Source organism: Falco cherrug, chromosome 7, assembly GCF_023634085.1.
Source record: "Falco cherrug isolate bFalChe1 chromosome 7, bFalChe1.pri, whole genome shotgun sequence".
Taxonomy (NCBI): Eukaryota; Metazoa; Chordata; class Aves; order Falconiformes; family Falconidae; genus Falco; species Falco cherrug.
Window position 1 is genome coordinate 72,699,644 of NC_073703.1, and position 14,864 is coordinate 72,714,507.

General features: G+C 39.9%; 1 protein-coding gene across 1 annotated transcript in view; it reads right to left on the reverse strand.

Annotated features, from left to right (window-relative positions):
• Positions 1-951: 951 nt before the first annotated feature.
• Positions 952-14,864, reverse strand: part of EHD4 (EH domain containing 4) — a 30,975-nt gene continuing 17,062 nt past the window's right edge. The window contains exons 4-6 of the mRNA XM_055715038.1: positions 11,377-11,789; positions 7,190-7,354; positions 952-5,538 (exon numbers count right to left, since the gene is read on the reverse strand). Of these exons, the coding sequence (XP_055571013.1) occupies positions 4,981-5,538; positions 7,190-7,354; positions 11,377-11,789 (1,136 nt within the window). The 3' untranslated portion in view covers positions 952-4,980. The remainder of the gene's footprint in view (positions 5,539-7,189; positions 7,355-11,376; positions 11,790-14,864) is intronic.

The following is a 14,864-nucleotide window of genomic DNA, read 5'->3' on the forward strand; positions in this document are numbered from 1 at the left end:
CAAACCCCATTAAAACTTCATTTTCTCCGCACTGCTTCTGACTTCTGTAACAAACAGTTCAAACCAACCACTGCGATTCAACAGCAACGTGGCCTCCAGGAACCCACAGCAGCACATTGTTTGCCCGTGAAACATTGCTCTCATGTGACATGCGGCATGGCCACCATGGGCAGAATGGCCCAGCTTGCGAACGCTGCTACATACAAACCCTTGTAACTCTGTGGCACTCAGGCTTGACAGTAGCAGGAACAATAGCTAAACCATCCCGCTGGCACAGATGCCTCTTCAGAGATGCTTCGAGTTGTGTGTATATGGGAGAAGGAGAACAGGAATTAATTTAAGCACAACATTAAAACGAATATTCTATTGATATAATTGGTTATTTCTAAGTAGCAGGTAGCACAGTGTGGAAGATGCCCTTTGATTTTTTTGGGACAAACATATCGAAGTCCTTTTGCTAAACTGCTCTTTAATCTATCTAATTTTTCAAAGTTAGTACCCCCGCTGAAGTTAAAAGTAGTGCCTCTCAGCTCAAGTTTCTAGCTTCCAGTCTACACAGTTAAGTTTTTCATTTATCTTCCACACTTTAACAAATTTCCATCCTTAGACATTAAGAAAGTTCAAAGTTACATTTTGCTATAAAAAGCTAATTACAGAGAGGTGCTGGAGGTTTGGTGGGTTTTTTGGGTTTGGGTTTGTTGTTTTTTTTTCCTTTTCAAATATAAATTGAATTCTGGAGTCAAACCTTGGTGTGGGCAGTAATTTCAGCAACATGTTCAAAGCCACAGAAGAGAAACAGCCATAACTTATTATGGATATATACACTGAGGTGGGACAATAAGCAGCTTGCCAAATAGCTACTATGCCTATAAGCCTTAAGTAGCAGAAGTACAAAATTATAGTCATTGAAAGATTACCTTCCAGCAAGAAGCCTACAAAAGAAAACCTCGCGTAGTTCAATATTAGTTTATTAAATCAGCAATTTTTATCACCGCTTTCTAAAGATGATTACAAAGCATATTAAAATATATTACAGTATCTGCAAGGAATTTATTGTGTAATAAAAGTGCAACAATAATGAACTTACAACTTTGTTCGCCTAGTTGGACAAACTGAAGCACACTACACACAAGCCTTCCCTCAAAAATTAGGAGTGCCTTTGAAGTGAAAACACAGTGTTTAACAAAATTATTAGAAAAGGTGAGCATGTGAAGTAGAAAACAAAGTTCATATTAATTCTCTCAGTTACACATACCCATCAAACCATACACTTCAAACTGTGCTTGAATTCCAACAATGTAAAGAGCCACCAAAGTGAGTGCGTGTTGTGACGGGAAGAAAGTGAGAAGAGGAGGGCACGTTTCAAGTACTGGGGATAAATGACATTGCTGAAAGTCGGGGACCTGGTGCTGTGGCTTTGATACTAGGTTCCACACAAATCCATGCCAACCCTGACCAACTGGGACCTCACCCTGACCTAAAAATCTTTCTAAGCTAACCATTTTCGAGCTGCCATAGCTTTAAAAGACTGTGTTGTATGATGGTGATGAGTGCTAGCCCCACATTTTCTGTTCCAATCTACAACAAAATTATAATTCATTCGTGGGAACAGAACTAGGGTTGAGAATTAAAACTGTGTTTAGTTGGAGCAGAGGTAAAAGCAGCAGTCTCTACTTTGGTTTATGGCAGAAGACTACTACATCAGTGGGCATCGATTTCACAGGATGAATTACTGGCAGTTTTGAATAGTCTTGTAGCAAATGTAATTGAAAACCTAGGCATAAAATGGCCAGAAAATCTAACATCTTAGTCTTTCTTCAGCAGATATTGGTAACATCAAACCGAACACCAAAGCTCACCTCATACTGCTATTCCCAATAACTACGTAGAGCACAATTTCATGACAGAAGGTAATCCTGCTCACCTCTCATGCTCCTCACGTATGGACTCACTATGGACTCAAGCACGGGCCACAGAACATTATCCCGAGTGCTGCATGCAGCTGGTTTAACCAACTGAATGGCTCGCCAGATCTGACAAGCCAGAGAGCTAGCAAGGCAAATGGAGCAGGCCCACACATCTGTGAGAAGAGATCCCTTCCCCTAAGCAACAGCAGCATACTGTAACAGTTTAGCTGTGCAAGAAAGTGCTGTTTAAAGTCCACATGAAATGTACTTTATGCCTATCAACTAAGTACGATGCTAGTGCACTGCACCACGGATCTAGAAATACTTTAATGCATGCAGCTCTGCATGCCAATCCTGAAACAGTTCTATTCCTCCAGATAAGCAGAGAAAAATCCACCTCTACTCCTATACATGCTTCATGCAGTCCCCTTCCAAATTCTACACGAAACAAAGCAAAACATTTCAACCTCATCTAGTCAAAATATTTTCACTTACCAAACCAATGCATTTCAGTGTTTCTCCCCTAAGCCCCTTCAGTCACAGAGACTGAAGAAAAGGCTGCGATCTCCGTTTTATTACCAGTAAAGCTAGAAAAAACAAAATCACTATGCTGCTTCTCTCACAGAAGGGTATTTCTAATGGCATGGGATCATATGGCTCCAAGGCACTTGGAGCATCACCTCTGGAAGCTGCACGCAGTGGGAACTCAAACATGGGTCCAACCCTGGAACCCTCTAAACACTGAAGAGCAAGTTAAGGCAGACAGTCAGAACATCAGCAACTTCCCAGATCCTCTCAAGCTTTGCCCACACTACAGTAGTCACAACACCCAAGATTGCTTTCTTTCCCCTGACGGCTCTCCTTACTAAGCTAGTCAGGTTGGTCATTAGTGTACTGATTTGTTACTGACTGCAGACACTACACACAAACAAGCATACATAACTAATGCTGCAGCCTGTTTTTAACAACTCCTGCAGTGTCTATAGACTACTTTTTGTTCAGTCAAAAGTAAATGACATAGAAAATCAGTTACGCTGCAGATGTGCAGTCACACAGGTAGACTCATAGTCAAGTTTCGTAGCTCTACTAAAGTGCACAGAGATGCAGTAAGGCTAATTTGGCTCCTAATTTAGATCTAACAGAAATAAAATTGGTATGCTTGAACAACAGGAGAAAACCCCAAGAATTCAAAAAAGCTACCAAGTCCTCAAGAACAATTTAACTGTGCCAGGATATCCTTGACACAGGCCCAGAAGCCTAGCAAGGTAAACGTGTTCTTCTGTCATTACTTACAATACCTTCATTGTTTTCCCATAGCAGAGCCCTGGCAAAGTTCACAACAATCAGAATAGAACAGATGCAGAAAGCTAAGACATGCAGAAAGATCTGAAGTATTAAACCTGACTGACAACCTACAAACGTACAATTTGAAGAAAGAAGCTGAAGGTCTTCTTAGGTCACCTACAAATCTGAACATGTAAGTGTGACTCAAGTCTTACCCGGGAGACAGTGCCAGAACTTTTCTCCCCACCTCTACGCTGCAAGGATGCCAAAACACTTTTTGGCTTACTCTGTCTCAGAAGGCACCACTGCTACCACTTACTGAGACTCAAAGAGTGCTCAAAACTGTAGTACCTTTGATGCGTGGGGTATTTCATACTATAAATGCAACACAAGTCAACTCCTGCTCACACGCAGAGAGGAAAACTGCCTGCCAAGTTTCATTTTAGAAAAGAACTGTCCCTCCCTGAAAGACTTGAGTTCACAGGGCCAGAAATTTGCATTCTTTTAGGATACTGATAACTATCGGTTGTTAGCAGCCAATATGTTCACCTTTGATTGTGTTGTCAGAAAAATGCAGGTTTATTAAGCATCCATTCCTTTCACAGATTGTTTTCAATAAAGGAATAATATCTGGAGGGACAAGTCTATCATTTATTACAGTCAATGTAAAGATTCCCATTAGCATTCCCATCTTTCAAATCTGCCACCACAGGAATCGCACATCTCTTTTGTGGTTGTCAGCTACATGTTGGCAAAAGAAATTAAAAACTTTTCTTAAAAATATTACGTATTTAAAAATATACAGAGGTAACTGTGTAATTACCTGTAAATATAAATTAAATACCAATCAAAATTTCCCTTGACAATTTGATGTGCTTTCAAGAGGATGACTTTGCACAATGAACCTTTTCTGAACAGAAAGTGAAGCTTTATTTCAATGGAAACATGGGGGCTTTGGTGTGTTTTTTTAGCTTATGAAAACATTCTGCTCTGTCACTTTGACCAATTCAGAAATTTATTGTCTGCAGAGCAGCTAAACTGAAACCTCAAAAGAAACTCCCAATCCAAGGAACAAAGGAGATTCAGTTCTTCTAACGATAATACAGTATATTATGCTGTATAAAACTGAAGAAGCAGTTCTTCAGATAAGACACAATGATGACATTAAAAGAATCATTTTATTATTTTGTAGTTCTAACTATAATCAGTAAAGTTTTAACACAAGTCTGCTCATATCCTGAGCACTCAGACTCTCCCCGTTACTCTTTTCTCTTTTTCTAACCCCCTATTAAATAATAAAAAGAACAAAAAGAAAGTTTCCTTTTTATATCAGCCTTTTCTTAAACTACAGACATGCTGACGTTCACTCAATGCCCAAAGTATGGTTTTCAGCATAGAAGATGTTCCTTGCATAGGCAGGTGAATTTAACATTTAAAGCTTCCTTGTACTATTTAAAATAGTTTTGAGAAACTTATGGTTGATAAGTATTTAGGTTTGATGAAGGTCAGTGATTTTTATACATGGCCTTTTCTGCTTTATGGTTGTAAAGCCAGCAAGACACAGAAGCAGGACTACAAAAACATTTTCACCGTATGACAGATCTATACAAGGCACTTGTGATAAGCATGTCTGAGTGAAGGTCAGCAGGGACAGCTACACAAATGTTTCCCTGCTACCATGCTTCTAATTTCAGTAGCTTGCATGAAATGCACTGTGAGATTGAAGGATCTAAGCCTAATTTCATATTTTGGTGGTTTCAACACGTTTACTGAAAGATTTCCAAAATCCTCATTCTTCTCCTTGTATTCCTCGCTCTGCTGTCTGGAAAGGTTTCCTGTGAGATGGCGGCACCAGGTGGGAAGGTAGCGTGCCTGGCAGTTCATATCCATCCAGTTTAATCTTGATGAGATGTTTTGCTAATGCAAACTCCTCATCATCCAGCATCCCATCACCATCACAGTCTGCAAGTTTCCAGATCTTCCCCAAGACACTGTTGGGTAGTTTAGAAGTCACCATCTCCTTCTTTGCACTAATCCCAGATATTTTGCCATTGATTGGCGAGAGAGTGTAGAAAATCTCATCATAAGCAGGTTTATCTTTGGCAACAACCCATTCATCTTCGTCAGCTCCTTCCTTAGCACCTTCTCCGTATCCGTGGCCAAATGGTCCTGCCATGGTGCCATCAAATGCTCCACCATGTACGATCTCTGTGGGCATATTGCTCTCTTCCTGTCTGATCAGGCTCATCAGGGAAGCAATTTTGTTGGCCAGCATGTTATCCACAGCCTCAATTAGCTTTGGTTTCAAAGAATGAAATTTGGTAAAGTCGCAAGACTCCAACAGCTCCTGTCAGTGACAAAGGTTTCAGTGACAGCAGTTAGAAACATTTCATATACACTGAAGAACTTAAAGAATGGGCTTCAAGTTAAAACAATGTTACCTTCTGAAGCTGCTTCCGTAACTGAAACTACTCTTGAAGGAGAAGCAAAGCTGACACATAGGTACCATACACCCAATATATTGAACAAACACACAAAGACAATTTTGCAACAGTGTCTGAGTTCATCTATTAAATTACATTTACAATATGATTTTCAAAATGGCAATGCACAAAAACATGGCAGCTGATGAATGTTACCCAACATCTTTCCACTTGGTGATCTTCCAAACATCAAAGAAAGCATGCAAGTAGGTCCTCAGTCCTGCTAGCCCTCATGCAAGTGTTTAAAGTTAAAAGTAAATACAAAAGTTTGCAAGACTGATGTGATTTTATAGATTAAACTTCTTGTTTGTTGTTAGGTTGTGAAGAAGTGCCCTTTACCAGTGAAGAAAAATTGATCTGGGATAACAGCAGCAGGTTTTTTTATAGATGTGCTGCCATAACTCATTAAGTCATACGGTCCCTGCTGAGTTTTCATTGTACATAAACTCCTACTAACCTCAGTGAGATGTTTAACCGGGTGATACATGCTATTACAACACAAGCACATTTTACACCACAGCATAGGAAAATTAAAAATGCTTTAGGCAATTACTAAATGATTTATACATGCAAAATACTAGCTGGGAAGAGAGCGTTACAGTGGAAACTTAAAAAACCAAGCCACCCTCACGAAATGATATTGTTAAGAAATCACATCCCTAACCTCAGGGAGCTGCTCCCATACACATCAGAACTATTACGGTACGAACCCAAGAACCCTGAAGTATAGGCAAGTGGCTCTGCCCATGCACACAGAACTGGATTTCTTAGAGGAAAACTGCCAATCGTTACCAATGACTCTGCTCAGGTGACGTTTATACACCATCATCTGATTTACAGCAACTGATGAGCTCAAATTTACGATATGCAATAAATCTTAGAAAGTAAAGGTCAAACCTGCTATCTGTTGGCATAATTGTTTTCTCACAATTTTGCTCCTCATTACAGAAATGACTGATCTCTCATGTATATATATATATTTGCTGCCATCTGCTGCTGAGGCTTAGCGACACGCACTATTTGATTAATTTTCATTCAAATTTTATTTCAGTACTCAAACTGACAAGTGATCATCTCTCATTCTCTCATTTCACATCACCAGCAGAAATGGCAAGGGAAGAGTCAGCCCCTTTTAAAGCCTAACTCATTAAACCCTTCCAACAATCCTGCCTGTGAAAACCTAGCTCAAATAGATCTTGCACTTCACCTACACTTTACTATCTCATATCAAGAATTGATTTCCAAGTTAAGTATTTTAGTTCATAAAAGAAACTTGTGCACCCCATAGATAAGTTAATCAGCCACTGATCACTCTATGATTAGCAGTCTAAGTGTACCACAAATTGTCAGAATGATACGCAAGTGGCAGTCTGGAAATCATCCTCCATCACACTCATGACTAGCCCATGGTCACCCCAAACTGTGGGTTCCTGATATCTGTCCTATCTTTTCCGATGTGGCAACCATGTTGGAAACACAGTATTGTTTCAGTGAAACTGTAATCTACCATCTTACCTGCATTTTCTTGACTTCAGGGAAGTCCCCTGCTGAGATATGGTATTCCCTTTGCAGCTGGATATAGATCTCTGGTAATCTGCTGATCAGCTCCTTCTTCTTGTTCTCTTTTCCAAATACAGAGGGCATTTCTTTTTTCAGATGGCTGATGATGTAAGCGTGAACCTAAGGAGCAGCAAAACTGAAATCAAGGCTACCGTTTATCTACACTTAACATTAGTGTTCTTCACCCAAGTCATAAAATAAATGAATGTTTCCGTAAGCTCAGGGAGAAGATAGCAACAATTGTTTCTGGAGTTTCATGTTTATATGAACAGTTATCAACCAGCCTTTGCTGCTTTCAGCACTCCTTTCAGGGGCAGAAAGAAAGCAAACATTTAAAAGAAATACATACGCACACTTGCAGTTTAAGGAGAAGCACAGTACAGCATTCTATCAGCACCAACAGTGAGAGAAAAAGCAAGGCCCCAAAACCGTATCCTGATACTATGTGCACAGATCACACACAGGGCACCAGCCATACTGGTCCATCTGCCTTGGTGGTAGAGATCTGTAATTCCATTTGCCTTGCCAGTTATTGTGGGAAGCAATGGGAAAACGCCTCGAGTAATCCAAGCATACTAAGTGGCAGGGCTATCTAATTGGAAGTGACACTGCATTCCTACCTATTTACTCCCAGAAAAGCGAGTACCTGTAGTCTGCATTTATGCAGCCACCAGAGGATGAAAGCAGTCAGTGTACTATAAGAACAGCATGCCATGGCTGCCTTGCGAAGCCTTAGGGAGAAGTAGAGTCTTTCCAGCATATAAAGACAGGCATTAATTTAGGACAAGTCCTAAAACACATCAGTACTTGCAGAGGTCTTCGAGTTTCCCATCTGCCACCAGGATAATCCAGCACTGCCATCAAAACGCCCATCCTGCCCATGCACCCTCCTTCCACCCTTACCCTGAACCATTCATGTCTTCCCCTTGGCACCCTCCCACCAACTGTCACCACCAAAAGGATCTGCTTGGCCACGGTGGGTGATTTGGCCCAGGACAGAAACAGCAGTTGCACTTCTTAACTGAGGTGAGTTCAGGTATTCCGTTTTGTGTGGACACTGATACTCGTTCTGTGCAAAGGCAGATTTCTTTTAGAAGCGATGCATACTATCACAATTTGACACAATCAAACTGCTTTCCTGAGCTCTGACCCAGCCAGGACCACTGAAGTCAAATGACCTCCACAAGAGAATAAATCTTTACAGAACTCACATTCTTCTTCATTAAAAAAAAGGATGCACCTGTTCCCAGAACAGAAGATACTTACAATTCTCACACACACATACACACACACACACAGAGAAACACACATTAAAAAATAAGAACCTCTACCAAACTGCTGAGTGGTAAAAAGCTGCTGTTTTGAAGACTAGGGGAAGACAGACTACCACAAAAAAGCATCAGTAGGAAAAGCGATTACACAGGTGTGGTGTAAGTATAATACTTAATACCTACCAAAACACAATAGAGAATGTGCCTTATAGTATCCTGTACAAAGCTTACACAATCTGTACAGGGGAAGTGCTCTCCCATTCCTTTCCTTACTTATTTAGGAGGCTTACTGGAAATGGGGAAAAAAACCCTCTTTTTTTTTAAAGAAAACAATTGTTTTAAAGAAAAACAATGCAGACAGTTTGTATTTACAAGTCTCCAATCACAACTTTCACACAGAATTAACTCCTCATATCTAAAAAAAGTGCATGCATTTTAATTGTACATAAACTTAAATTTCTACAGAGGAAAATAAAACAACACCAGAAAGAAGCAGGGTTTCTGCATAAACCCATTAATTTTTCTAATAGGGTATATTTGACTATTTCTCCAGAATGACAGAACCAATTCTAAGAGACTTTATAAATTACTGTAAGTAATTTTATGGATATTAAGATAATACTTCTAGCAAAACCAGAAAAGTATGTTTACAGTTTACAAGCACTAACAGTTGCACGTATTTACGTTAAGTGGTCTAAGGTCTGCCAGTATGCACATGTGTTTCTTGTAGATAAGAACAGTTCTGGTCTTTGAAATGAGATAGTGAGTCACAGGACTTAAAGAAAAAAAACCCAAACAACACACACTAATGCCTAAATTTCACAGCAAGTTTCAAAGCAGTTTGCTTTTGGTTACTGCACACAAGATTAAGAACAGTGGCATAGAAATAGGACCCCAAAAAAGTACCATGCAATGCTGTCAAAAATTGTTTTTGAGTGTCAGTACTTTAATTTTAGAAGATACTAAGACAACACTGGAAAAATTACATTGCTGCTTTCCTGCAGATAAACAGTTTATTCCCCTTCCACAGCTGTCTAATTAGCATGCCCCACGAGCATTGCATTTTGTATTCAGCTTTATCCATTTTTATTTTACATTACATAGTAATACCTAAAGACGATTCACCTAACACTTTTCCACTTTCAAAATTACTCTAACAAATGAAAGCAAAAAGCTGCCAACAACACTGAGAAGACATTGTGATCGTAGCAACTTTTAATACAACATCAACAGGAACTTGGTTTTAAACCGAACTTTCAAAGAATCAACCGCTGCAGGGTGCCCTAAAGCTCAGACCACAAAAAAAAAAAAAAAAGCATATCATTATATTCTGACAGTTAACTAAGCTGACATAGGAAATTGTATACAACCCCAAATGACTACTCTTATATCGATATAAGTGCAAGACCTCTTCCTTTTTGCTTAGAAGTACACATGAAAATGTGTTTCAAGACAACTGCATTAACTCAACTCACATTCTGTTTGATAACTGCATAGGAAATAGAATTTTTTACTTGTACCACCAGCTTTCTCCCCAAGTACTTCTGCGGTTAGTTTTCCTCCTCTTCCAAACTTCCAAATGACAACTCTAATTCTTGAATCAGCAATTTTCATTTTGTTCTTGAGCTTGTCAAAACAAGCAGATTAGCAGTGCTTTTAACTATTATTCTAACAGTAGCTGCAATACTACAAAAGAAACTCACTGCAGAATCAGAGAAACAGGCAAAGAAACGTTTCAGACTGCAACCAATGCTTATTCTAGTGAGGCTGTCAGAAGAAAGGACAGACGAAGCTAGCATTGTTAAGCAGGGAGTCTGAAAATTAGTGTAAAATATGACCAGAAGGTTTTACAAATAGGTAGTTAAAACTTGGTGACAATTCACAAAGCTTTGAAGTGACATCCACTCAAAGATAACTAGAGACCTATCAAAAAATTAAATAAGTTTCCAAATGTCAGCTGTAGACAGTCACAGTGTTGTCACACACAGCCTGCCCATGCACACTAGTTAGTGACTGTAAGCTGCACGCACTGCATGCACTCCTCCAGAGCCAAAAGCAAACGGTGACAGGAGCTACCCACACTACAGCGGGGCACGTAACTCATGTTCCTGCATAAAGAGAGATAGGTTTTTCCAGATACGGTAACAAAAAGTCTGTACCACCCAAGTGTCTCTGTGACTGGGAACAAAGAAGATACAATCTGAGAGGCTCCAGAGTTTCAATCTAATGCACAAGCACCTCTTCATTTGATCATTTCTCTGTGCTTCACTGAGAGCGAGGTTTTTAATCAGTCTTGTATTCCAGGATATAATATAATGCATTTAGTCAAAGTGTTTTTCCACAGCAGTTGATTGACAGTATGCATTAAGGCATTAATGTGCAAAAAAGTATATGGAAGGCTGCATGTGAATAGTTTTCGTTGTGTTTTTTTTCCTCTTTGGGTTTTTGTTTGGTTTTTTTTTTTTTTTTTTTTTTTTTTTGAAGTGTTCTCTACATAACAACTATTGTTAAAAAAAAAAAGTGGTTTATCACCAAAAAGTCACATTGAAATTACCTCACTACACAGTGTCATTAAAAAGAGAGAAAAAAAAACAACCTCCCCTACCAAACAAACAATAGCTTTAATGGCCTAAAAAGCATTAAATCCCTTCTCTAAAGTTAGGGAGTCATCCCAGTACCAGTCTCTATTTCCTCCTACTTGCTTCTGTATCCCGAGTACCTCTTTCTTGAAAAATGGACAATTTTATCCATTTGCTGAAAAACACACAGTTTATAGGTAGATAAAGACTGGGAAGGGTGAGAAAGGACACACTGAAAGAGACAGAAGAGACTGTTAATTTAATTAATTTAGGTTTTTTAATCTTTTCTTACCTTTGCAAGTCTTGCCCTCTTAATGAGATCATTGAGTTTTCGCACAGCAGCCTTCTGCGGGAGACTCTGGATATCCTCGAAAAGATCCTGTGCTTCAGCTTCAAAGAGTCTTCGATTCTCTGTGTTTCGGAGAGGATGGGCCCAGAATGAGCCAATGTAGACCCGCAGCACCTCTGGAGTGTTGATCACCTTTCCCAGGGACCACATGAGTGCACCGTAGACCCTCATCAGCTGCTGTGTGTCCACTTGGTCAGCCTTATTAAGCACCACTCGAATCTTGTCATCCTGGCCCCGGAATGATTTAATAGCCTCTGAAAACTCATCTGATATATCCAGCTTATGGGCATCAAAAAGCAGGATGATGCGGTCGACCCTCTCAGCAAACCACTGGAGGACTTGGCAGAAGTCATAGCCTGAAGGAAGAATACACTGTTACAGTCCTACCACTCAGAAAAGCAAGTCTCAGAGAAGGTAGGGCTAGGGACAGAACAAGGGGTCATAGCATCTACCTGGGGAAAAAAGAGGTGGTGGACCCCCTGGAGCGGACTGCCTGTGGACAATGAGGTCAGGACAACTGTACCCTGCATTTCCTTGGACCAGTCTCACTATTATTTCTTTTTAAATAATTTAAAAAAAGCCTTTGTTTTTTTATCACTGCTCTCCTCTCAACCTTGCCATCCATCTCTTATGTTGCTGTCTTCTGTGCTGCTGTGAGTTACTGTCTCACACACATGCTTGCCACCTCCCAGGAGCTCCGGCTCCAGCAGAGCGCCCAAGCCAAGCAGGTCGGTGGGGCTCTTACCGCAAGCTCTCTTCATCACTGCTAACACTGGCCACTTCCATAGCACTGCCTCTCTGTACTAAGAAGGAAAACAGGGCAGGTGCAGCACTCCAGTGTAAGTCAGCAACTAAATTTTGTATTTTAAAACCATTTCCAAACTTACCTCTCCTTGCATTGCAACACTTGCTGTTATTTCTACCACAGCAGCCTCAAGAGATAGAACTTAGAAGTGATGTGCCTGCTTTGCTGATGGCTTTGGGGACGTGACATGCTACAGAACACAAGCAGTGACCTTCCTGATCATCTGAAGCAAACTTTTTGACATTCTAAGGGAAGGCCTAATCATAGCACTTGTCCTAAGGCTTTTTAAGCGCAGCTGGTACCTAAATCCACACAGCAAACAGTATTCAGGAACTCCTTATTTAAAGGTGACACATAATCCACAGAGAGTCACTGCTAGTGATGTGGCATTGGGCTTGGCAAGGATGTGACTCATCTTGTTTGAGTAAGGAACAGCAAGGTATGAGCTGGGAGCTGGCATCCCACCCCTCCTCTTAGAAACAAATCAGAACTAAAAGAGGAAGCAGCCAAAATGCTTTTTTTAAAATTAATAATTATTAAAATATATTAAAAATATATAAATTTTAAAATGTTTTTTTAACTTTACTGGTGTAAAGTTAACCCAAACAGAATTGACAGGTCTGCTCCTAGCAGCATATACTTAAAATTCCAACAGCAAAGAAAGCTCAGTTACCAGGGAGCCCTCCAGGGTGTCTGGCAATTTCTCAGCTGTGCAAGATAAGCCTTTAAACTTCCAATCCCCCAGCAAAGAAAACCCACTTAGACTAGTCATGTATGATCCAGTTACCCAAACACTTCGTACATCTGGTCCAGACACAAGAGAAAGACTTCACCACTCCTCATTCTTCCCTAGCATCTTTGAAACAGTATAAATAAAAGGGTTTGGGGACACTGTGAAGCAGCTTAGCTTTTCTTAAAACAATGCTGGTTCGATCAAGTCATGATTCATTTTGCCTTGAAGTTGTTTGTCTTTAACAGGGAACACAAAAGCAAATCAGCTTTCTTTACTTTCCAGCAGAACCTGACTAGGGCCAACATTAAGAAAAGCAGACACACACACAAGAATAGGGGGAAATGGTGAACTCCAGATTTGTCATAGAGCACACTCACACATGTTTAGCAACACAGGAAAGAACTGTCTTAAACCTTTTGCTGAAAAGCAACAGATAGCACATGAAATAAAATCCAGAAATTCTAGTTAATAGTAAAAAAATGCCCTCAGTTACCAGTCCTCCCTCTCCCATCTCCCCTCCCAAAAAAGAGATCATAAAACTTCACTAAATATCTTGCACAGACATGTCAAACTGAAAGGAGAGGGCTATATTAAAAAGGTGTTACTAGGATCCAAAAGGATGCAGGTCAGACTCCTTAACCCGCTATACACACACACACACAGGAAAAAAAAAAAAAAAAGCAGCCAACATAATCTTTCCTATTAAAAGGATTACTTTGTAAAGAATGCAAAATCTAGTCCCCCTCCAGATAACGCTGCTCTGGTGCTTTCATATGTTCTTTACTGCGACCAGTTCCTGAAAGGCTGAATGCAAGATGAAAGGTGGGGGCAAGGAGGAAAGCTGTACAAAATACAGCTGGAAGAGAATGCTTCTCACTTTACACTAACAATCTAATCAAAACCCGTATGAATAATTTACCTTTATAAAAATTTAGCAGGAAAGGGAGAAGGAAGATCTTGTATGTCACCTGCATGTAACAACATAGATTTGTGCACTGTTGCAACCGAGTATGCAGCAACCTGTTCAGATTTCACTCATGTTGAAGAAAATATGCTTGAAAATAAATACGTAAAATTGCAAAATGAGGCAAGTTAAATTCTATTAAGTTTTCCACAAACAGATATGTGAGATGATGACTTATAAGGCTGGTTAAATTAATATATAAATTCCCACCACACAGTTGATGGATTTTGAACTGTAGAAACAATTATACAGTCAACAACTGCATGTTAACTAGCAATAAATCTGTTTAAAACATAAATTAAATATTTATGAAGCATTTGCTTTGAGAAAGAGAAGTCCACTTGCTGAAAATGGGTAAGAGAAAGACCTCAAAAATATCTGAAAAATATCTATTCATTTTAATGAAAATTGGTCATTAGAAGCAAACTTATTTTACAAGCAGATTCAGTGGTTATACATTAGAGTATATCCAAACTACGGAGAAGCGATATATGGCTGAGTAATTCAGAACTGAGACACAAAGCATTTATTTAGGATCCTGTCACAAATAGTACATGTATGTGGATTGGGGCTTTTAAAGTTGAGCCGTGCTAAGTCAACCCTGATCACTTAAGAAAACTTGACCAAAAACATTTGGTGTTGATACTTCTCAGTTCCTTGCTGCTCTTCTTCAAAGGTTGTTGTTTCTTCAAGGGTTTGTTCGCAGTGACTGGTGCCAGCAACTGCGCATCCAGCCTGAGGACCTACATCTCACCAGGTACAACATCTATTTGCAAATGCATATTAGAAAGACATAAATCACCCTTGTATCCAGCTAAGTGACAGGGGAAAGCTACGATCCACCAGCTGCACTGCTGAGCTCTTGAGCTTGTCCCAAGCTGCACGGAGGGAACAAGCTGGTGCCTCCAACAGAAGCGTAACTGTTAGGC